This window comes from Dendropsophus ebraccatus, chromosome 11, assembly GCF_027789765.1.
Source record: "Dendropsophus ebraccatus isolate aDenEbr1 chromosome 11, aDenEbr1.pat, whole genome shotgun sequence".
NCBI classification, from domain to species: Eukaryota; Metazoa; Chordata; class Amphibia; order Anura; family Hylidae; genus Dendropsophus; species Dendropsophus ebraccatus.
In genome coordinates, this window is record NC_091464.1 from 27,965,364 (window position 1) to 27,990,692 (window position 25,329).

At 42.8% G+C, this 25,329-nt stretch overlaps 2 protein-coding genes across 19 annotated transcripts in view; one reads left to right on the forward strand and one right to left on the reverse strand.

Moving 5' to 3' along the window:
• The window catches only part of BCOR (BCL6 corepressor), a 160,223-nt gene that overhangs the window by 109,643 nt on the left and 25,251 nt on the right, over window positions 1-25,329 (reverse strand). Inside the window, exons 2-3 of one of the 2 annotated variants that reach the window (XM_069946019.1) lie at window positions 10,450-10,655; window positions 99-181 (exon numbers count right to left, since the gene is read on the reverse strand). The gene's annotated coding sequence lies outside the window, so the exon portion shown is untranslated. The remainder of the gene's footprint in view (window positions 1-98; window positions 182-10,449; window positions 10,656-25,329) is intronic. The other variant, XM_069946018.1, reaches the window with a different exon arrangement.
• LOC138768031 (uncharacterized) overlaps window positions 1-25,329 on the forward strand; it is a 109,534-nt gene that overhangs the window by 25,423 nt on the left and 58,782 nt on the right. For 8 of the 17 annotated variants that reach the window (XR_011358918.1, XR_011358919.1, XR_011358923.1 and 5 more), the window contains one exon: window positions 125-188. The exons of 2 other annotated variants lie outside the window; for them this stretch is intronic. Coding sequence is in view for 10 of the 15 variants with exons in the window: in XM_069946029.1 (XP_069802130.1) it covers window positions 125-188 (64 nt within the window). In the remaining 5 variants the exon portion in view is untranslated. Of the gene's footprint in view, window positions 1-124; window positions 189-24,820; window positions 25,072-25,329 lie in introns of those variants that run through there. 7 more of the 17 variants (XM_069946025.1, XM_069946035.1, XM_069946027.1 and 4 more) reach the window with 1 other exon arrangement.

Consider the following 25,329-nt stretch of genomic DNA (forward strand, 5'->3'; position numbering starts at 1 on the left):
CTTTGCTACACCCAGTGCACACACACAGCTCTGCTAAACACAGTATACACATACCCAGCTCTGCTAAACACAGTACACATCAGCTTTAATATATGTACCTCTTATAGTCCTATTCTTTTCCTAGGCATATGACTGGCCTCATGTTCATGACATCGCCATCACCAAAGGTCCTGTCCCCTCCCTGCAAGGTAAGCAAACTCCATTAGCTCTATGGAAGAGTAGAAAGTTGCATACAATGTACTTCTTAGAGTCCAAAAAAATATGGCATTTTATATCAACCAGGTAATTCTTCAGACCTGGGGGAAATGTATAAAACCACCAGAGGCAATAACTTGGTGCAATTCAGACCAGAAAACTGACTTACATGACTTCCACCACTTGACACTTTTTAATCTAGTGTGACATTAGGGTATGGATTATCAGAAAATGGATGAAGATTTGGACAAACAATTGAGGTTTTTAGTAAACACTGTTTTATGTATCTTATGTTACTTATTAATTATCCGTAAAGACTATTGTTTAATGCTTTTGCAGTAAATAAAAGTTGGAAGGAGGGGGATGGAGCTGCAGTTTCGGACTAGGTATAGGACTGCATGCTGTGAGGGGGTGTTCAGGGGGGATGACACGTGATTAGCTCAGAGCACACAGCACAGCTCTTACATCACACCAGGAAAACATTAAATCCTCAGGAAGCACGGAGAGAGAAAATGTGCATTTATAGCAAATAATATAGACAAATAACCTTCTATAATGTGTTCACATATAACAACATATAATCAAAGAATTCCCTCTGATATTGCTGCCACTGAAATCATCCCCTTTACGCAATATGGGAAAACCCTAGAAACATCAAAGTCCCCGGAGCTGCTCTCCCAAGCACTTTTAGCAGCTGTCAATGCTGAATTATGCTGATGGTCATTACGACAGCCCATCTACTCTCTCCGCTGACAGAATACAGGCGCCATAAACAGAATTTGATTTCCCTTTGGCCTCTCTCCTCTATTACCCGAATCACTCCTGATAGTAAAGGGATCAATCTGAGGAAAGGAACGATAGGACAGAATTGATGATGTTGCTAATAATGCAATTAATATACAAGGTGATCCTTGGACGAAACGCACTGGAAATATTTCTCGACTGCTGAGGGTCAAGGTCGGCTCTTCAATAGTGATGAGCGAACATCCCGATGTTTGGTCTGGATTTTAACATGAACATAAAAAAAAAAAATTGTGATCGGATCGTGTTCGCCGAACATTCACGAACAAATAAAGAATGAACAGTAGAGGCGTATGTTTCGGTCTACGCACATGCGTACAGATTATTAGTGTGAAGCGCAAAATATGTAATAGAGGTATGTAACCTTTTTTTCGGCATGCGTATGCACTGGCAATCACTGGCACACAGCAGAGCCAGACAGAAAGATTAAAAATTAGCCCTAAATTAGCTCTAAAAAGGACTGTTGGGTTCTTAAGTTTTTTTCACAGAGGACACCTGGTCACTACAGGGTTAAGAAACTTAACTTAATCCTTATAGTGCTAAAATGCTGGATTCTGTCACCCTCCCTACACTGACAATTATAAAACGCTCTAAACCCTACTTGGTCAACTCTCCCTCCCTACACTGGCTAACTACCACTGTGAATATTGCTGCCTAACTAAATTCAGATGCTGTCCCTGCTCGTTTCACTCTCCCTACTGAACGGCACAAGAATCAGGAAATTTCTTGTGAGGAAATTCACCTTAGCGTTGCGTCTTTATAGCATGTACGTAATGTCACTTATCATAGTGAACATGTAATGACACTAATCGTAGTGAACATGGTTACTACCGTGTTTCCTCGAAAATAAGACAGTGCCTTATATTTTTTTTGCTCCCAAAGAGGCATTATGTCTTATTTTCGGGGATGTGTTATTTCTCTTCACCCCGGCTCTCCCTCCCCCCACTCAGCCCCCAACTCCCCCCCCCCCTTCCCCACACACACACATCCTCCGACTCTCCCCCATGGCGCTCAGCCCCCGGCTCTCCCCCCATGGCGCTCTCCCCCACCCCCTCTGGCTCATTCACCAACGTGTAGGAGAGTACCAGGTGCGTGCAGCCGGTGGGACATACAGCAGAGCATGCGGCCGGTGGGATATATGGGAGCGTGCGTGCGTTCCAAGAGGGGATTAGGTGAGTAGCGGAGGGGGGGTAGTGGCCTTACTTTCGAGGGGTGCCTTATTTTCAGGGGGATGTCTTACTTTAGGCCAGTTGGTAGGATAGTGGGGGTGTCTTATTTTAGGAGGATGTCCTATTTTTGGGGAAACACGGTACATAACCTCATGTGCCCTTCCTTCCCCACACGTTCATTGGCTCTTTCAAATTGGTGGGGGGAGAAACTTACGCAGTTACATACATTGCAACATAAATGTTTGCATGTTTGAATAAAGTGATCAGCCAATACGAACAATTAGCGTCATGTTCGTACGAACATACGAAGCTTTACGAACTTGTTCGCTCATCACTACTCTTCAATGGACCCAGCAGAACCTAATGTCACGGTATAGAAAACTATATATAGGGTAGGACTTTTCTGCTCCTCCATGTCGACCGCTTCTACAGTTTTTCGGCTGGAGCCGGGCATGCTACACTATTTGGTCAGCATTAATAGAAAGCCTTGCCACTAGCAATTACAGTATACCAACTGCTGCCAACTGTTAAAAGACCAATTAAAAGCTATTTCAGTTTGGTCTACAAGACCCTGGGTTCTCAGTATGTGCAATTAGCCGCGCACTAACACAAATATGGCCACAATGAAACAAAATAATTTAAGGCTACTGAAAAAAAAAAGGCACCTGCGATTCCAAATCATACAGGCAATGTGAAATGAATCGAGCTGAAAAGAAAGCTCAAAGGCAAGGAAGGAAAGTTATAACCCAGAGGCTTCCGGGAGCGCACATAGATTAGCTATTCCGAGATCTGTTCAGTGGGAGGATTAAAGAGACGCTTTAAAAAAAACGGATTGCATGATTAACTCCATTGTTGCCAGCTGAAAATACGACACCATTATATACCCCGAAATGAATTGTAAAATGACTACAATAAGAGGAGACCACACAACATAGATGCCTAGAACAGAAGCCCATCCCCTATTCCCTGCTATTGATGAGTGTAAATATGATACGGAACACGTTTGTAGAACGGCATGTGATGTTTTAATCGTATTTGTTACTATGTAAGGCTAAGGTCACATCTTGTTTTGTGCCTCACATTGGGGCTATATATACGTTGGCAACCTGTCAAAAAGGGATGCTGACGGATAGTCTGGGGGTAGGGAACCTTGGCTCTCCAGCTGTTGCAAAACTACAACTAAAGCTAAAGCTTTGGCTGTCCAGGCATGATGGGAGTTGTAGTTTTGCAACAGCTGGAGAGACAAGGTTCCCTACCCCTGGTCTAATGTGTTGCCGGTGGGCTAATTGACTTTAATGCTGAATGTAGTGACTATGTTTAGTCCATGTCCTGAATAGTGATGAGCGAACATGCCGATGTTTGGTTTGGATCGGAAACACACAAAAAAAAATGATCGTGATCGGTTCATGTTCTGTCTAGAGTTACACACATGCGTACAGATTATCAGGTGCAAAGAGTAACTTGCGCAGTTGCATACATCACGAGATAGACGTTCGCACGTTCGAATATCTTAAAAAATGATGTTTGTTCGTGATCGGCAAACACAAACAATTAGCGTCAAGTTCGTACGAACATTTACGAAAATGTACTAGTCCTGAACATATCTGCTGTCTGCATGGGACCTAAAAAACTCATAAACCACTCATAAACAGTGTCTGCTCGGGAAATGGACGAAATGTAGTAACACTTGGTGCAATAAGGTCAAGAGCTTGGCCAGCGACATGTCGGGCTTTACGTCGACATCCCTTTTTGACAGTTTGCCAACATACATCCCGATGGGAGGCCGAAAATTAGATGTGAACTGAGCCTAATCTGTATCTGACCTCATTCAGTTGCTTTCTAGAGATCAGTGCAGCTTGAGCATACTCGAGTCCGATTGTCCGACATTTGGATACCGATGGCTGAAGAAGTTGGATGCAGTCCTAGGGAGTCCGGGATAACATGGATACACCCTATGGCCTTAGTCATTTGTTCAGTGATTTTTCCAGTCCACATACAGGTCCACTATTTTTACATTGTGATTCGTAAAATATGGTCCGTAATTGCATCCGTATCCAGATAAGCTAAAATATTGAACTGGTAAAAAAAAAAAAATAATAACTAGTTTGCTTCGATGTGATCCGCGTTTTTTTTCCACAGATGTCACAAATGTGACATCTGTGACGTCCGCAAAAAAACCCGAATCCCATAGACTTGGTAATCCGTACCGCAATCACAATCCGCACTAGGACATGTCCTATTTTTTTGCGGTACGGATTGCAGATCCGCAGTAGAACGGACTGTGTGAATAGACCAATAGAAATCAATGGGCAATAAGTTGACCCATGACTGTGGATCCACACACACGGACAACTTTGCGGGATGTGCGAATAAGGCCTAAAGGCCCTATTACACAAAGCGATTATCGGCTGTATTTGGCCGATATCGGTTGTTACGGCCCATAATCGCTTTGTGTGATATAAGACAACGATCAGCCAACATGCTGGCTGATCGTTGTCTTTCAACAGGCTGGAAGGGGAAAGATCAGCCTGGCAACGATCTGCTGTCGATGCCCAGCGGAATAGGATCTGCTGTCGATGTCCAGCGCAATATCTTCTACAATTTGACAATCGCCCGGGCAGCCCTGTTCGCTGTCGGCGCGTGTAAAAGTTCCGTCAGCGAGCGGGAAACGAGGAGCAAGCGAGTGCTGACTTGACAGCCTCAAGGCTGCATCCAACGTCTTCAACCACTGTTAATCAAATGCCGGACAATTGGACTCTGCATGCTGGAGTTGCGCCGATCTCTATTGCTTTGACGTTGATCTTGTAGTAATAGTAACTTTTGCACCCACACCGACCTCCCATTACAATACAGAGCAGATCAGACATATACATTGTCAGCCAAAAGATCTTACGCTGACAACTCCCAGTGACAAGTTCATCATAAACACGTGTGGTTCTCTTTAACACACATGTTCAGGTCTATAGACCATGGGGTGAGCTGCTGCCAGGTATCCTCAGTGCTATTTATTTCCAGAGAAAACATCTGGCTGGAAACAATCCCTCCCAGACGATCTATTTTCTCCCCACTGAGAACGGACGGCGGAAGATGTCTGACAGCAGCGAGAGTCATTAGATTGACAGCAGATCCCAGGGAAAATGGTGGGATACAACAAAATCAATCTAATGTCTTGTGACAAGAATCACACTATTTCATGTAAACAAGACGCTCATATCCCAATAGGAAAAGGGCACCTTGTCATGCCTGCGTCTCCTACCTTACCTGCACACACCTGACATTTATTTTGTATAAATGCACAATGTAGCATTGGATACTAGCTGTGATCTGGATATGCTACATTGCTGAGAGATGATGGACAACTCCGCCATATCTCTATGTATCATATCAAATATGGATCAATGATCAGAAGCTTCCCCACAATGGAAAACGTGTAAATGAGACCTCTTCCTCTTATTATAACCATATACATGTATGCTTAGTTTGCCCTAGAGAGCATGCGCATTTAAAGGGAAGCTAAAAAATAAACACTTCTAGACACCTTAACTTCCTTTAAAGGGTTTTCCGGCAAAAATAGTTTTCTTTCAGATCAACTGAGTTCAGAAAGTTACATAGATTTGTAATTTATTTCTATTTAAAAATGTAAAATCTTCTCAAACTTATCAGCTGCTGTATGTTCTGCAGAAGGTGGTGTATTCTTTCCAGTCTGACACAGTGCTCTCTGCTGCCATCTCTGCCCCAGAGCAGGAAAGGTTTTCTATGGGGATTTGCTGCTGCTCTGTACAGTTCCTGTCATGTACAGAGGTGGCAGCAGAGAGCAGTGTGTCAGACTGGAATGAATACACCACTTCCTGCAGGACATACAGCAGCTGATACATTTGAGAAGATTTGACATTTTTAAATAGAAGTAAATTATATAATCTATATAACTTTCTGAAACCAGGTGATTTGAAACACATACACAAACACTCACATACACTTACACACACAGATACATACTCTCACATACACAAACAGATACACTCACATACACTTACACACACAGATACATACTCTCATACACAAATACACTCGCATACATACACTTACACAGACATATGCACACATACACCCAGGTAGACTCAAATACATAGACTTACACACACATTCACACTCAAATACATACATACTCACAAACACATATACATACATAAACCCAGAGAGACTCAAATACATACACTTACACATACATACACACACAGATAGACTCACATACATGCACTTACACAAACACACATATACATACACACAGATAGACTCACATACATACACTTACACACAAATATATAAACACACAGATAGACTCACATACAAACACTTACACAAACACACATATACACACACACAGACAGACTCACATACATACATATACACACACACACACATATATACACACAGACTCACATACACTTACACACATATATACACACACACACACACACCGATAGACTTACATACATACACTTACACAAACACATATACAGACACATACATACAAATAGAATTACATACATACACACACAGATAGACTTACGTGCATACACTTACACACACATACATACATACACACACACACACAGATACACTCACATACATACACACACAGAAACACTCACATACACACACAGATTCACATACACTTACACACATACACACAGAAACATTCACATACATACACTTACACACATACATTCATACATACACATACACACAGATACATTCACATACATACACTTACACACATACACACAGAAACATTCACATACATACACTTACACACATACACACAGAAACATTCACATACATACACTTACACACATACACACAGATACATTCACATACATACACTTACACACATACACACAGATACATTCACATACATACACTTACACACATACACACAGATACATTCACATACATACACTTACACAAATATACATACACACACACACATATACATAGATATACACACACTTCAGCACTTGGTTTCATCAGTCAAATCCTGCCACAGGGAACTGCTAACTGTTCTCAGCGTGCACCTGTCACACAGAAGTAGGTGCCCACCTTGCACCAATGGGCATTTCTATTTAGCGCAGAGAATTGCTACTATATTATACCCAATACCTTATATATGTACCTAAATTAAATGTAGCTGCAGAACTGTAGGGTTTTTATGTTTAAAAGAACCCACAAAAACAAAACAAAACTAGAGTACTAGCCGCTCTACAAGAGAGTCTTTTATGGGTCTTATCTACTTGATATTACTGCACTATTCCTGGAGTAGAAGAGTTTTAATGGGTGACATTTTTTTTTTTAAACTTTTTTAGGTAAAAATTTAATTTCAATGTAACTGTCAGCAAAACTTTAATTATCAGTCGGTTCCACTGATATTTTATAGTCGCCGGCAGCCCCTTAGAGTAGTGGGAATCACATGCCTGTATGTTCTGTCGCAGAGAAAGCACACACAGGGTTAAGCGTGCTCCTGCTCCCCATCTGAATGGGTGTGCCTGTCTCCTGATGTTTTGCTGATGGTTTGAAAGGGAATGGCTCTCTTCACGTCTTCTTACACTTTCCGTACACACAGGCACGCGAATATATTATGTGTAGACAGCTCAGCTGTTACACACCTCTCCCTGGGGAGCAAGATATAAATAGACTCCCAGCAGTCTGACATGACACTCTCTATAGAACCAACATCAGGGACTGGTCAGAGTGTGCCATGCATAACCCCTTCCAAACCAAAGAGGTTTCTGGTGCTGCAAAGCTATTGATATATTGGCCGCCACCAAGAATTTTGATAGTTGTTCATTTGCTGCAAAAATTAATATATACATTTTGCAGACTTGTATTGTGAGAGGTGAGAGGACTGTGCGGAGGAGCAGACCTTTAAGGGCGATTTCTGGCCAGAGCTCTTACCTTAGGGGACTATTACCCCAGACGATTATTGGCCGTACTTGGCCGATTACCGGCCGTTATAGTCGATAATAGTTTTGTGTAATAGTTCATGTTTAATCGATGTTTTTAAGCATGAATCAAAACCTAATAGCACAGACAGCAGGGAACAATGAGCAAGCGAGCGCTGACCTGACGGGTCGAGTGTCGGATTGGTCCACCAAAGGACCGGAGCTGGACCCCCAGCTTTAGAACCTGCACAAACACTGACTGACATGTTTTTTCTCACTGGTTCTTCATTGGTGGGACCCCAGGATCATTTCCTCTGGTGAGCCCCAGATACCCCAGTACTACACTGGACAGATCGGCGCTCCCTTGCTCTTAAATATAGCGTCGTCTAATAGTATTTGCTCTAGTATGGAGAGTAAAGCCCGGTTTCAGATGACTTACCTGGGGTGGAATCATATAGGATCCAGCAGTGCATGCCTGCATGCTTGCTGACCTGGTCATATTGTTATCTCTTAGTGTGCAGACAGTGTGCTGACTACTGATAACAGCCAAACCAATGATTTATTTCCAGGTACAACACTAAGAGAGTAATTTATTAAAGACTGGCGTTTTACATGCCGGTCTTAAAGGGGTTTCCTAGTAAGTATTTTCTCTCTCTCTCTTTTTTTTTTTTTTTTTTTAACAATTTTTGATTCAGGGTACTATACAGATAAAAAAAAAAAACAAAGCATACTCATCCTTGATACTGTCTTGACCCCCCTCCCCCATAAGCAGGTATCTCCTGCAGGGTCGACAAGCCTAGTGGTGAACAGCTGGGGCTCTGTGCCGTCAAAACAGCAGCAGTATAACTGTCTCCACCCCCCCCCCACCCCCAATTATTTATTTTCCCCTTTTCTTTTATCAGTCTTCCAACTCTTCTGTTCCTACACAAGCCTTCATGCAGTAGGCCCAGGTGGATCCTGCCTAGGGGCTATGTTATTACATTAGTTCTTCTTGTTATTTGCATTCAGTATATTAAGGTTATTCTCCTTGCTAAGGGTCCATTTACACAAAAACATCTGACAGATTATCTGCCAAAGATTTGAAGCCAAAGCCAGGAATAGATTTGAAAAGAGGAGAAATCTCAGGTTTACCTTTATGACCTGATCTCCGTATATAGTCTGTTCCTGGCTTTGGCTTCAAATCTTTGGCAGATAATCTGTCAGATAATCTTTCTGTGTAAATGGACCCTAATGGTGCGTTTACACAGAAAGATTTATCTGACAGATTTTGGAAGCCAAAGCCAGGAATGGATTTGAAAAGAGGATAGATCCCAGTCTTTCCTTTATGACCTGATCCCTGTTTATAGTCTGTTCCTGGTTTTGGCTTCAAAGATCTGTCAGATAAATCTGTCTGTGTAAACAGACCATAAGGCTACATGATACAATCCGTTCCAGACACTCTAGTTATTTCTCAGGTTCTATCTTATGCATGTATATAATGCTGTTTGGTAGAGATGAGCCATAGGCTGTATCCATGTTTTCCAGGCAGCCTAAGGCTGTATCCATCTTCTTCAGGCCACCGGGAAGATTTACTTACTGTAAATGGGGTCATTTCTACTGTTTGGAAGTGTTTTCTCTTTACTTTACACATAATCAGATTTTGTTCTTAATGGCTGCGTGCTGTTTCTTAAAAAAAAAAAAAAAAAAAAAAAAACAGCAGCAGCATGGGATCAGTGCCTTTTTTTTTTTTTTTTTAATAGTACCCTACCCTCTTGCAATCAGGGCCCTCGCTCCTCATATTTGACATGACGGTTACTCGTGAATCTCTGTAATGTCTGGTTTCGTCTATAAATGTAACCCTAGAATTACAAATGAAATTATTATTACTAGAGATGAGTGCACCTGCCGAGGTTCGGGTTCGTATGAACCTGAACTCTCGGCTTCTGACTGTCGCTGTCTGCCCGCTCCGTGGAGAGGGTGGATACAGCCGGAGGACCGCCTGGAAAACTGGGATACAGCCTATGGCTATGGCTGTATCCCTGTTTTCCAGGCGGTCCTCCATCTGTATCCACCCTCTCCACGGAGCGGGCAGACAGCGGGAATCAGAAGCCGAGAGTTCAGGTTCATACGACCCTAACCTCGGCAGGTTCGCTCATCTCTAATTATTACCCTGAAACAATTGTAAACATTTTTTACTTAGTGGAATACTTAAAAGGAGAAGCCCTGGCTCCCATGATCCAACACGTTTACTGTATATTTGTAGTATCTTACGCTAACATGTTTTAACTTAAAGGAGAAGTCCGCTCGGCCTTTTTTTCCCAAAAGAGTCGTGCAGGAGGTGGCTGAACATAACAACATGCACCTACCTCTCTGGCTCCAGCACTGGGGTCCGCTGTCCTACGCTCCGGTTCCCGATCCCTCGGCCGCCGTTTCGGTCTGAGCGGGGATCCAGGGGATGACATGTCAGGTGTATGTTGTTATATTCAGCCACCTCCTCTGGCTCTTTTCAAGAAAAAAAGGCCGACCCCAGACCTCTTCTCTTAAGTGTACCTGTTGTTAAAACTTTCCAAATCTAAACCAAAAGTAAATGGGATATAAAGCAAGTTTGCAATATACATTCATTATTTTAGTTATCATAGAAAACATAACATAAAAATAACATAGGGGGAGCATCTATAAGGGAGATAACATGGGGGGGGGGGGCACCTATAAGGGGGACTCCGTGGAGGCTGTATGCAATAGGGCATGTACTTTAGTGGACTACACAGAGGGGGCATAAACTATAAGGGGGATCACATAGCGCCAGCCTACCCACCTAATGAGGGCACAAAGGGGACAAGACAGATGTGCAGTTTGTAACAAGATGAGGATGGTGAGTGAGGAGCCTAATATGTCTGTCTGGCAGATTCTGTGGATTAGTGGCTCGGTGAAGTTCTCATAATGGCCCAGGGCAGATGGAGAAGAAGATGAAAAGGGAAGAACTCTCATCAGAAGACGTCCCCTGTGAGTCACCAGATATAACTGCACTGTAATGTATATGGTGTACAGAACCTGTGTAGAGCTGGGGCCACCTCTATATGACTGGATGAGGTGATATTGGATGTTATTCAGTAGCAGCAGTGGGATTAGTCAGTATGTGGTGGTATTAGTCAGTATGTGGTGATGTTAGTCAGTAGCAGCAGTGGTATAAGTCAGTAGCAACAGTGGTGTTAGTCAGTATGTGGTGGTATTTGTTACTTGTAATCTGGTACTTTTTTATATTGGATTTAGTGTACTGGATTTGGTCAGCTACAATATGTTGGCCATGGTGTGGCGGTAATATCTGCCCCTTGTATACTGTTATTATTGGTAATATTGGTCTCAGTGTACAGAATTTGGTTAGTAACAGTATGGCGGTAATATGTATGGTGATTATATTTCCTATATACTGGTATTATTGGTAATATCAGTCTTGAGATATATATATACCAATAGCTTCACTTGGTCGAGGAAGGGGGGCCCAAAATGACCCCTTGCACCAGGGCCCAAGAGACATTAGCTACGCCCCTGACTGGCGTACATGGTTTTATACATTCCCTCCTATATCTGTGCACACTGCGTTTAACATGGATGTATGCTGCTTTGTTCTGTGGAATCCATGAAGAACGCATGTCTGTATAAATACAGTACACCGGCGGTCATATCCTTTAGACTCCTTCGGGAAATAAATCATGGACAGTTGAAGGCTTATACGGGCCAGGTTGTATATTGTCAATCTTATAGTTGAAAGTGGTTTTGTGTTGACATTTTGATTTCTATTGTTCTTTATTAGAGAATATTTTGGTGCAGTTTAATTATAGTAGTCAAGGGATCCCCCAAGTTACAATGGTATCAGGTTATAATATTTGAGCCATCATCACTTAAAGGGAAACTACCTGCAGGAAAGGCTGGGTTCACATTATGTTTTTGCAATCTGTTTTTCTCATCCGTTTTTTCCATTGATTTCCATTATTTAAAAAAAAACGATCAAAATGCATCTTTATTTAACATACAAAAAATTTGGTTAACCACATTTTTGTGTGTTAAAAAAAAATATGTTTTGGTCCATATTTTATAATGGAAATCGATGGAAAAATGTATCAGAATGGATGCACACACATGCATCTAGGTTTTTTTTTTGTTTTTTTGCAGAAAAACAGATTGCAAAAATGTAGTATGAACCCAGCATATGATGCCTCTAACCTACTGACACATTATCATATTAATCAATCAATATTAATCAAAATTCTGTCCATATTTTTCTCTTGTTTTTCATTGTGTGTGACTATAGCCTTATACTTTTTTTTGTATGACTCTTATTTTGGGTGACATGGGGTTATGGGACCAAACTACTAGTTACTCAATGAGTCGTAGTGTTAAATTAGCATATTTTTAAGTTACATACTGGGTTGATGTAATATTGTAACGTAAGTGACCTATGTTTAGTAATCCAGTGATGAAACGTTCACAGCGACTTCCTAGTGTAGCCAGCAAGATACAAGTACTAATGGTGGTATGAGGAAATACATGTTGGATACATGTAAGGGAACCCCTCACAATGAAAGGCACTTCAATCTGTTTAAATTGACAAATCAGATGGAATCAGTTGGCGCTATATCAATAAAAGAATCTCTAGGCAGTAGAATATATCAAAACCTATGTTCTATCTGGGCTTAGGAGCCCAGTGAGTGGCCTTAAGGGGATACTATGGCGAAAATCTTTTTCTTTCAAATCAGCTGGTTTCAGAAAGTTACATAGATTTGTAATTTACCTCTATTTAAGTTTTCCAGTACTTATCAGCTGCTGTATGTCCTACAGGAAGTGGAGTTTCCTTTTCAGTCTGACACAATGCTCTCTGCTGCCACCCCTGTCCGAGACAGGAACTGTCCAGAGCAAGAGAGGTTTTCTATAGGGATTTGCTGCTGCTCTGGACAGTTCCTGTCATGTACAGAGGTGGCAGCAGAGAGCACTGTGTCAGACTGGAAAGAATACCCCACTTCCTGCAGGACAAAGTACTGAAAGACTGGAGATTTTGAAATAGAAGTAAATTACAAATCTATACAACTTTCTGAAACCGGTTGATTTGAAAGAAAAAAGATTTTCGCCGGGGTACCCCTTTAATCGGCAAATGACAGTTATCTTTGTATGCGCACTCCGTCGATTATTACTACTGTATAATGCCATGTCCACTTGCTAGAAAAGGCCGGTCTGTATCATCCTTTCTATGGTAGCCCTTGCTGTGGGCTTCTCGACTCACCACCCACAGATTAGGTCGGTAGAGAGAAAGGTCAGGGATGAGGAGTTTGTGCTGCCCAACCCATTTGTTCTTGGAGCGATAAGCTGTCTGGTTGCAACTCACCCCTCCCTATAGAGAAGTCATGCATGTATATAGAGAGCCTAGAATAGATCGGCTGACGGTGTATAGGCACTTCAAACACTTGGCTCAGATGGCGCAGAAGAAGCCATTGTGAGGATGCAGTAAACATGCCCGCTGTGGCACAGCCTCTGTGGCACCTGCTTGATTTTCCTTTTCTTTATAGTCAACCTGTGGTCATACGCCGGCATATTTATTACCACAGAGGGGAGCGTAGGATAAAACAGAGCTTTGATTCAGTCTTGTTCTGTCTCTGCAGATCCACAATCCGAGCCCCATCTATCTTTTGCCAGGCTCTTGTAAGTCCCGCTTGTGTGTCTCCCATAATCAGAGCTTTGTGTAAGCGCAGGAGAGTGGTGAGGGCTGCCCGCAATCTAACAGCTGTCACATTATTTGCACTAGCTGTAAACAGCCTTCACATTCTCTCCTTACCGCATAGTTAAATCCAGGCTAACAATTCACAGCGAGAGCTCAGCAACAGCACCAGCCTTGTGTCTGCCCGTGGTGCTTGAGTTGCAGCTGGCGACCTCCCTTACAAGGGATCCCCTTTAGCCCACCTGCCGCAGCATCCAGGCTCTGCCAACTTCTCTTTAATCAACAGCGTTTCCCGTGTGTCAATGTGAATTTTTTGCCGTTCCTACGTGACGGTTTGCCGTATGGAACAAAAAAAAAATCTAAAAATAGAGAGCAGGCCTACCCGACATTGCAAGGCGAGCCTTGTCAGTTACCGATACCATATACTTCCTCTTACTGCTCCTCACCACTTCCAGTCGTGTGGTACGGTTAAACGACGCTTGTCATACAGCCGCCAGCAGTAAAGCTGAACCAAGGCCAAGTTGAACAATCTTATAAATTTTTTAAAAAAAACTCCAATTTAATTGTCCCATGACAATAATGTAGGGGTCTCTGCTAAGAGTCACCCCCCTTGAACTTGATGCCCCCCTTGTCCTGCAGTCAGGAGTGGCAGCGTCTTATGAATCTGTGTCAGGTTGAACATTTCCATAATCGTCAGTATTAGGGCAAATTACACGGCTAATCAGTCCTTAAATGGATTTTAATTAAGGAGCCATTCCAGGCTCACTTCTGTGGATTTAAGGAAATACCTTTCCTTTCCCCTCAGAGCAACAACATGGGGAGGGGGCGGGGGGTGCGCTATTCAAGAACCTGACAGCACGTTAACTGCTTATGTGCTGGACAGGTAGCGAGAGCAGTCTGTTACCGACAAGCATCGTCCTTCCTAAACAGGTATATGTATAATTGCTAATATATAAGGAATGAAGGAGTCTGCAATGCTGGTGGATGCTTTCCCCAATGCTAGGAGGACTCTCTGCTGGTTGGTATGCTTGCGGAGTGAAATGAAGGAAAGACGAACAAAGAAAGAATTAGAGATGAGAGAACGTACGGTTGGTTCTAGAGATGCCTGAAAAATATGGATACAGCGTAAGGTCTCCTTTCCAGGCAGCTGGATTCGGATGTGTGCGAACCGGAACATATTGTTTTTAGGAGGGTTCCCTGTGTCATACACTGCTTCCTCGGACCCTGCAATAGACATATGACTGCATTGATACAATGTGGTCATATTGCAGTTTGGCGTAATGCACCTATTACACAGGGCGATCTCCGAGAGCAAGCAAGCGTCGGTCTGTCAGGTCAGCGCTCGCTCCGCATTCCCCTCTGGTAAGTGTGCGGGGGTGTGGTGGGGCGCGCGGGGAGCTGGCCAATTGCCCGGACAACCCATAGAAGATAGCGGCGGCTTACACAGAGCTTACACGAATCGACGGCAGCAGATCGTTGCTATTTAAATCATAAGTCTTTCAACATCAGCCAACATTGTGCATATTGGCTGATCGTTGGCTTTTATTCCATGAAACTATTATTGCCCGTAATGGCCGATAATCAGCCAAATACGGCCGATAATCGCTTTGTGTAATAGGGCGCAGTGTATCTTTTCTGCCTACATCGCTTCTTTAATCTATGGACTTCTCTGTGAGGGGTTATATCAGGAATGGAGAACCTTGGGCCCTCCAGCTGTTGAGCCTTCGGCTTTGGCTGTCCAGGCATGATAGGAATTGTAGCATCCTTGGGTTATATGATTGAGTATTTGTATCTGCTGTAGCAGTCTTGGCGGTTTTGAGTATTTAGAGTTGACCTGGTGTCCAATTAGAAATGAAGGGATTCATTATGGGTAGAGAGCCTTAGGATTATAGCGGATTACAGCTGTTGGTCTGGCTGATTCTTGGGTTCTACAAGGCAGAAGTGGTCAAAAGGTCATTTAGAGGGATTATCCATGGATAAAATAAAAAAAAAGGTAAAATAAAAAAGAATCCATACTGATCTACCCTGATCCCCTGCCGCTTTGATACTCACGTTTCCTGATGCTATTGGCTACTTCATAGTTGTTGCTGATGATACACCGTCTCTGCAGGAACTCGACACTCAGTGTCCCGCCTCAGGCAGTGATTGGCTAAAGGCCCTATTCCATCAACAGATCTGACGACAGATTATCTGCCAAAGATTTGAAGCCAAACCCAGGAACAGACTATAAACAAGAGAACAGGTCATAAAGGAAAGACTTGATTTCTCCTCTTTTACATCCACTCCTGGGGTTGGCTTCAAATCTTTGGCAGATAATCTGTCGTAAAGCGCAGATGTCCCAGTAAGGATAACGCATGGTCAGCAACCAGGAAATAGCCAAGAGGACCAGGAACTGGCAGTGACATGTGGCAGCTGCAGGGGATCAGGGCAGGTGAGGGTAGGCTCTTTTTTATTTGTACCCTTTTTCACAGCCCCATTTTTTCCCTGGATAACCCCTTTAAGGTGGCCATATACTGTACATGCTTCAACCACATTCAACATTTGGTTCAGCTCAGCATTCATGTGTTCTCATGGAGAGGATAGGATTAAGGCGTTGAAGTCCCACATGCCTGATCCTCCTCTTCACTTACATGGGAAGGTCCCCTTACAAATTAGTTAGTTGGCCATTCATACTAAATCAGCATTTTTTTTCCATCAACTTTTTTCTAATGTGTATGGGGACCATAAGGACGGTTCCGAACAGCAAATCTGTAGCGTTGTACAGAATAATATAAACATAGAGACATATACAACTGTCTGGAAGTCATTTGGATTTCTGTAAGCCTCATTCAGATGAATGGGAAGGTTGCAGACAGTTATTGTGGCACACAATAAAGCCATGGCATATTAAGAGGTTGCCCTGTTAGGGCATATGGACATCATAAAGTAGGGTCTCCTATCGTGACAACTAGAGATAAACGCAACTCCAGCATGCTCAAGTCCAATCGTTTGGCATTTGAATACCGGTGGCTGAAGAAGTTGGATGCAGTACTAGGCGCTAGGGTGCCCGGCCTCCCCCCTTCCAGGGACCAGAGGAGGACTTGAGACTTCTAAACCTACCGCAGCACCCTCCTCCCTAGGCAGCAAGCAGGGTTGAGGGTGTGCGGCGAGCAGTACCCGGGGCGGACGGTGGTGGAGGGAGGACGGAGCCTCCCCCCTGAGGTGTCGAGAACCCGAAGGGCTGGAGCCCGGGGCGGTCGGAACAGCGCGCCGGAAGCAGAGGCCCGCAACCGCCTTTGCAGGGAGCCGCCCGGGGGGAGTTTGGGAGGAGAGGCGGTGCGTGTGCCTCTGCGAGCTGTACACCTTTGATCCCCGCCCGGCAACCCTCACATGGGTGGTGCTCCGGTCTCCCCTCTTCTCTCGCGACCGGCGTCTGCTCCGACACCTGGGCGGTCTGGGTTGGCGGGAGGCAGTGGCTGCGGGGGGACGGCGAGAGGCTTGGGCGGTCCCACTGGCTCGAGACTCTGCCTCCCTGCCCCTCTCCCACCGGGCCACCTAGGATCTGCGCTCCGCACCGGCCTGGGGAGGGTTATCTTGGGCCCGGGCACGCGCCATAGCCCATATCCATGTTTTCCAAGACACCCCAGGGCTGCAACCAACTTCTTCAGCTACTGGTAATTAAATGCCGAGCGATCGGACTGGCGCATGCTTGAGTTCCGTTCCTCTCTAGTGTAAACCCACCATCGGATTGTATTGCGGTTGCGTTGCAGTTGGCCATATGCAGTAACCGCCTCTATGATGCTGCTGTTAACCTGTGTTGTTTTTTTTCAATCTTGGCAGTTTTTGCTATTTAGCACTTAGGGTGTAATTGTTAAAACTGGCAAGTGTTAAAAAAACGCAGGATAACAGCGACATTTCAGAAGCAGCTACTGCATGCCGCCAACCACAACGCATCCAGACCGCAACAGATTCATGTGTTTCCCTCCTAAATCTGGCCCTAGACCTTCAATGGCTGTCAGCTGAATATCTTCCTGACAGCTAGCCCTTCCGATCTACTCTCTGGCAGCTCTGGCAGTAGCTTATGCACTAAAGAGCAGAAGGATCGGGCGGTTGAATTCCTTCTCTCCCCCCATTTTATTGGTGAGTGATCAGCTGATTGTCATTGGTAGATGTACTCTAAATGGGATTGGCAATGCCGTAAGGCATCACACTACAGCTGCAAAGAAAATTCCACAGTGGATAAAATCTGAGAAATACACAATTTTTGTAACCAAGTCATAGCCTGCAGTATCTTCTCCAAAGTTAATAGTAGAAATAACTATTTGTCTTGCTTGTTGGTTTAAAGGGGTACTCCAGGGAAAAATATATCTTTCAGATCAACTGGTTATAGAAACTTAAATAGATTAGTAATTTACTTCTATTTAAAAATATCCAGTACTTATCAGCTGCTGTATGTCCTGCAGGAAGTGGTGTATTCTTTCCAGTCTGACACAGTGCTCTCTGCTGCCACCTCTGTCCATGTCAGGAACTGTCCAGAGCAGCTGATAAGAGACAGAGACAGAGATGGCAGCAGAGAGCACTGTGTCAGACTGGAAAGAATACACCACTTCCTGCAGGACATACAGCAGCTGAAAAGTATTGGAAGACTTGCCATTTTAAATACAAGTAAATAACAAATCTATATAACTTTCTGGGAATTTTTTTTTATCACAATTTTATTTAAAGCCACCTTTTCCACAGGTGGCTGAGGCTATATGCATAATCTTTATTCACTCTGTATACTACCCCACTGACCTGAAGTTAGAGATTCCCCCCCTCCCCCTTTTCTTTCCTTATGGAGGAAGCAGCTGTGCAAGAGTTCTCAACTTTGAAGCCAACTATACAAAAAGCTCAGGACAAGGCCATCCCTGCTCTCCATAGAAGAAACAGGGAAGCCTACTAGTGTTTTCTTGTCTTGTACTTTCTGAGTATCAGCTAACTGTATGCATGAGCCTCTGTGTATGTATTGGTATATGTATATACTGGTACATTGTATATCATGGTATATATGTATATGTATGTATGTATGTATTGGTATATATGTATATGTAGGTGAAAATGTAGGTGTATATTGATAGAGTGCATACACCATAGAGTGCATATATGTATATGTATGTATATATTGGTAGAGTGCATATATTGGTATATATGTATATACTGGTACAGTGCATATCATGGTATATTGGTATATATTTACAGTATATGTATGCATATATTGGTATATATGTATATGTATGTATATATTGGTAGAGTGCATATATCGGTATACATGTAGATGTAGGTATATATTGGTAGAGTGTATATATTGGTATATATGTATGTATATATATATTGGTGGAGTACCTATATTGGCATATATGTATACGTATGTATATATTGGTAGAGTGCATTTATTGGTTATATATTAGAATATATATGTATTTATATATTGGTAGAGTGCATATATTTGTTATATGTTGGTCTACATATATGTATGTATCTATTGGTAGAGTGCATATATTGGTATTTATGTATGTATATATTGGTAGAATGCATATATTGGTACGCAAATGTATGTATATATTGGAAGAGTGCATATATTGGTTATAAATTGGTATATATGTATACGTATGTACAGTATATATTGGTAGAGTGCATATATTGGTTATAAATTGGTATATATGTATACGTATATATATATTGGTAGAATGCATATATTGGTTATATATTGGTATACATGTATATGTATGTATATATTGGTAGAGTGCATATATTAGTTATATATTGGTATACATGTATATGTATATATTGGTAGAGTGTATATATTGGTTATATATTGGTATACATGTATATGTATGTATATATTAGTAGAGTGTTTATATTGGTATATATGTATACATATGTATATATTGGTAGAGTGTATATTTTGGTATATGTATGTATATATTGGTAGAGTGCATATATTTGTTATATGTTGGTATACATATATGTATGTATATATTGGTAGAGTGCATATATTGGTTATATATTGGTATACATGTATATGTATGTATATATTAGTAGAGTGTTTATATTGGTATATATGTATACATATGTATATATTGGTAGAGTGTATATTTTGGTATATGTATGTATATATTGGTAGAGTGCATATATTTGTTATATGTTGGTATACATATATGTATGTATATATTGGTAGAGTGCATATATTGGTTATATATTGGTATACATGTATATGTATATATTGGTAGAGTGTATATATTGGTTATATATTGGTATACATGTATATGTATGTATATATTAGTAGAGTGTTTATATTGGTATATATGTATACGTATGTATATATTGGTAGAGTGTATATTTTGGTATATGTATGTATATATTGGTAGAGTGCATATATTGGTTATATATTGGTATATATGTATACGTATGTATATATTGGTAGAGTGCATATATTGGTTGGGGGCAGGGAATGTTGTGCTCAGTCTCTTACCTGATCCTGCCATATATAAATGGATGCTGGATAGCAAATATTTTTTCTCTATAAAGCAGAGTCACTTTGCAGCGTACAGTCCCGTATACCGTATATATTTTATGCATCCGATCTGCGATGGCTCATCTGGCAGGAACATTCCCTTGCCTCATTAGCCGTTCAATCGGAAGCAGGAAAACGCATCCATTGAGCGAGCGCCTGAGCGTACGTCTTCTTTAAGTAATGCTGCTATAATACACCCCTCCCCCTCGGCATGAATATGTGTGAGGCCATCCATCACATCTCCAGAGAGGATGGTGGTGACACTGTCTGGATGTCACCATCACTGTGTCACAGGGTGAGGTGGCAGAAGACATGATACATAGGAAGTGATTGAGATGCAGTAAGCGCTCCCATTATAGCAGTGACAAGGCTGGATCTGGTCTTATCAGCATTTCCCTGGTTTTTTTTTTTTATCCCATCCAGCCTGAGCTCTGGGGCTTCTAGACTTAGCAAAGTGTTCAGTCCTTGCCCTTCGCCTTCATTATAATTACAATAGGATGTGAAGCAAGTCGATGGATTTGCATAGGCAGATGTTAACGCCTTCAGTGCCGAGCGCCCTGTGCTTTCCTGTTTTCTATCTTCGTTTTCTCCCTCTGCCTGCTGAATCAGTCAAAGGTTATGCACAGTAGGACTGGATGGAGGATAGAACATGCCATTACTAACACCGACCCCGCTATGGAGAATTGTACGGAAATTCCACACGTGTAGCGCCAGCCACAACGCTGACATATAGAAAGGACAAATTCATTAGATATAAAGTCACTTTCACCTTCAGCCAATGTGGAGGACAAATAAAAAAAGAGATAACAGGGTGGTTTAAAGGGATAGTAGACGCAAAGTTTCTTTGTTTTCTAAGCAATTGGACATCTATTGTTGCGGAAGAACACAACCTATTGTTTCCTCTTATCGGCCATTTCACATTTCGGCTAGGCTGGCTATACACATTAGATAAGTGTTGGCCAAACCCAATTTCAGATTGGCCAACCATCAGATGTGTATGGAGGTTTGCTGACGCAGCCATACACCTTCAGTAACTGATGGCGAACAATCGTCCGTCCGTCAGTTATGTCTCCCGTCAGCCATCCTCCCTCTACAGGGGAATGTTCGGCATGGCCAAATGCTCTTGTGTTCTCTATGAGGAGGGGGTAAGCCATCACGGCTTTTCATCACGACCGACCCCTATCACCATTGACATTTGTATAGACTTGCAGCCGAATCTGCCACCTTTAGATATATGTTGGCCGAACCCGCCGCTCCCATCCTGCTATAGTGTATGGGGTCTCCCCGATCAAACACCGAGAGATGAAGTTGGGGGTGATAGGGGTCGGTTGTGATGGAAAATCATTGCCGACCCCTTTGTTAAGAAAGAGATAAGCAGCAGTGAGAGCGCTCTCACTGTGTCTTACCCCTCCCCATAGAGAACATAGGAACATTCCTGTGTCTGGGTAGGACGAGCAGCAGGCAGGCAACACAATTGACCGCCGGATTAGTTATTGAAGGTGTATGGGAGCCTTAAAGGGATATTCCACTCAAACGTAACTTTTGAAATGTTGCTGCCCATAGTGAGACCAACAATGCCATCCATATGTGTTTTTATCAGCTTTCTGCTGAAAACACAAAAATGTGTATGTGAGCCCTTCTCTCTGTCTCCCCCCTCCCCCCTCCCTTCTGAGACAGCTGATGTAAAGTCCCTGGCCCGCTGTATCTGCAACATTTGTAGCTTCTTTGTAATGCTGGGGGGGGGGTAATCACAGTAAGTTCATTAGCAACTTGACCTCAGAATAATCCTCCCAGCATTACAAAGAAGCTACAAAGTTCCAGATAAAGCCTGCCAGGGACTTGTTTACATCAGCTGTCTTAGAAGGGCGGAGGGGGGGGGACTGAGATAAAGGTTCACACACAAATCTTTGTGTTTTCTGCAGAAAGCAGCAGCTCAGAACTGGGGGAAGGAGACTGAATAGGTAATAAGAAGTATGGAAGGAATTGTTAGTCTCACCATGGTTGCAACATGTCAAAAGTTATGTTTAAGTGGAATACCCCTTTATTAGTAGGCACAGAGGAAGGAAGCATTAGTCATTTGGGATTTAAACTGCCCAGTCATTTTGTTCTTGAGGATATAATGGCACCGGCTTTCTCCCCTTCATACAGAACACATGGATGCTCGGCCGAGCTAAGTGTTCATGCATTTGGGAGACTGGGGGAGATATCCCATATGAACAAGCTGACATCCTTCTTCTGGGTAGGACAGGGTTAGGATGGCCTATAATAAATGTTAAAAAAAAAAAATAGAATAAATAAAATGAATGTTTTTCAATTCACTAGTAGCAGACACTGCTGCCCATCTGCAGTTTTCCATTGAAAGCTCTACAACACTGCGGATTTAAAGTGACTGTACCACCAGGCCCAGGCTGAAGCACTGGAGGCGGGCCGACCCACCCTTAGTGGGAGGAAACCCTAGCCCCTTTATGATAGGGTTCCATTGATTCTAATGAGTGATGTCATGGAGGGGCTGGGGTTTCTTCCCAGCCTGCCTCCAATGCTTCAGCCTGGGCCTGGTGGTACAGTCACTTAATGCAGATTTCCACTTCCCTATTGAAGTCAATGGGAAAATCTGCAGTAAGCCCACAGCAGACCTGCAATATAAACTGACTTGCGGGGAGCTGCAGGTCACCATCCCATGCGTATGTTTCCTGCAGTGTGAGAAAGAGATTTTTTTTTAAAACCTCATTTATAATGCCGGTACAGTAATAGGCTACGGGTTCTCTGAGCGCAAATCCGCTGCTGAAAATCCTGTCCCATGTGAAAGTAGCTTTAGTGTCCTGTAATAGGATTAGGTTAGATTCAAAGTTTGCATTGCGCTGCAATTCTCAAGTGGGGGTTTTTGGCTTGAAAACTGCAACATCCAGAATTTACATCAACAAGATGTGCGAAAATCTCATATATATATATATATATATATATATATATATATTGGTTGGGGGAGGGTAAAATTATAAATGATGGCATATCATATGCACATCGTCTAGCCAGCATAGAGTATAACACATTATTCAGCATAACACACCCTGTTATACTATAAGGCCAGGTCACACCTGCTGCTGATTCTCCATCACTCGTATGTCCACAGACTGTATATTTCAATGTATACTGTATACTCCAAAAAACACAGGTGGAAATAAGCCTGTCTATCTGCCCCAATATGCCTGCTTCATTACAGCCAGTAAACAGCCAGTAAAAACCCACTAACTGTTTCCATGGAAGCAGCTTTAGGAACCAACTCCTAGTAAAGAAATCTGCTATGTGTGAATTTACCCCAAGGAAATCAGCATGGAACAACCCATAACAGTAGCACCAAGTGTGAACCAGGCCTAGAAATCCCCCCTTGGTTTGTCACCCAATTTTTTTTTAAAGCTGGTCGGTTCTTCAGTACACATAAGACAGCTGTTGGCTGGACGCCTATTCTCCTCAATGTTTGTCTCTCCTGATTTTACGCATACTCGGCCGTGTGTTTATTCTTAAAGGAGAAAAACACACCTCATGCCTTGGCTGGTGGCAGCCTTTGTCCCCAGGAAATAAAGGATCGGGCAGTTGAAATACTTGTGCAGCAAGGCCTCATGGACATTGCTAGTGATGTCTGTGTAGCCCTTGCTTTGGCGTAAAAAAATGAAGTTGTACTTACCTGTCCAGGCTCCCTGATGTCCTGCTGCCTTGCTCATCACCGCAGCCACCTCTGGGACTTTTGAGCCCATTTCTAAAGTGACAGCCAATCACCGGCCAAAATGGGACATCCAGCCAGTGATTGGCTGAGCGGCCTGCCACTTCAGAGAGGGTTTTGGAAGTGTTGGTGGCAGCTGAGGTGAGTGAAGAAAAAAGGAACAAGGCAGCATGACACCGGGGGAGCCAGTAAGGTAAGTATCACATCTCTATCACACGTAGCGTTGCGCAGCCAATGATTTGTGAACATGTTAAAAGACAACGATAAGCCAATGATCATTTTTCCGTCCCATTGTTATCACCTGATTAAATAGATTATTACTTTGTGTAATAAGGTCCTAATGCAGCAGGATGCCAGACAGATCCCACTGACTTCAATGGGGTCCGTTGTGTTTCCGTCTGACGTCCGTTTATTTGAACGGACAAAAATATCGAGTGCTTTTTTTGCCCACCCAGATCCTACAGAATAAATGGAATTTACCACAAAGCTTCCCAAACGGAAGTGTGAACCTAGCCTTATGTATATGGTCAGCTTGTGAATTGTAAATTAATCTAGATAAACTGCGGTGTCTCCTCTGCTCCTGTATCTATGCAGAACTAGGCAGATTTGCCCTTCAGGAGACGGTGTAAGCTGGGAATTGAGCTAGCTAAGATATAATTTCAGCTTTCTATAATATCCACCTCCCATTGTCTGTAAAGCTCTCATCTCCACCAGCTCTTTGGCCCTGACTTGCTGCAATGATTAGTAATTTTCGATCCTGCCCTTTATTTTGTCACATCCAAGGAGTGGAGACGCTTATCTGGGAGCTCCCTGTTCAAACATGGACAAGGGTGGCATGGCCTTGCCTGACTGACAGCTCCAGCCTGAACTCTAGCATGCTTATTTGTGATAAGAAGGTCCGGCGGCAGCCACGGGCAGGCTGTCAGAGAAGAGGGCGGTGTGCCGGGAAGCCTGCTACTGGAACATTTCTGAAAAGACGCTGCTTGCATGTAGTTTACATGTGCAATTGTTATTGCTCAACAGCACGTTAGCATCATGGTAGGATCCACATAGGACACACATGATGTTTTTGAGCCGGCCAAATGAGAAAGGTCTTCCCTTTGTACATTTCCTATGCCAAATACTTGAGAAAATAAAAGCCGTACCTAAAGCATACTTTGTTTACGGGGTTAAAAACACACCACTAGAAGTCCAAAAATGTGTCATTTGTAGTGTTTTTTGTTTCGTATTTCACTGTAGAATTTTTGGGCAGTATTTTTGGCCAAGAAACATAATGCATAAAACAAAGGAGA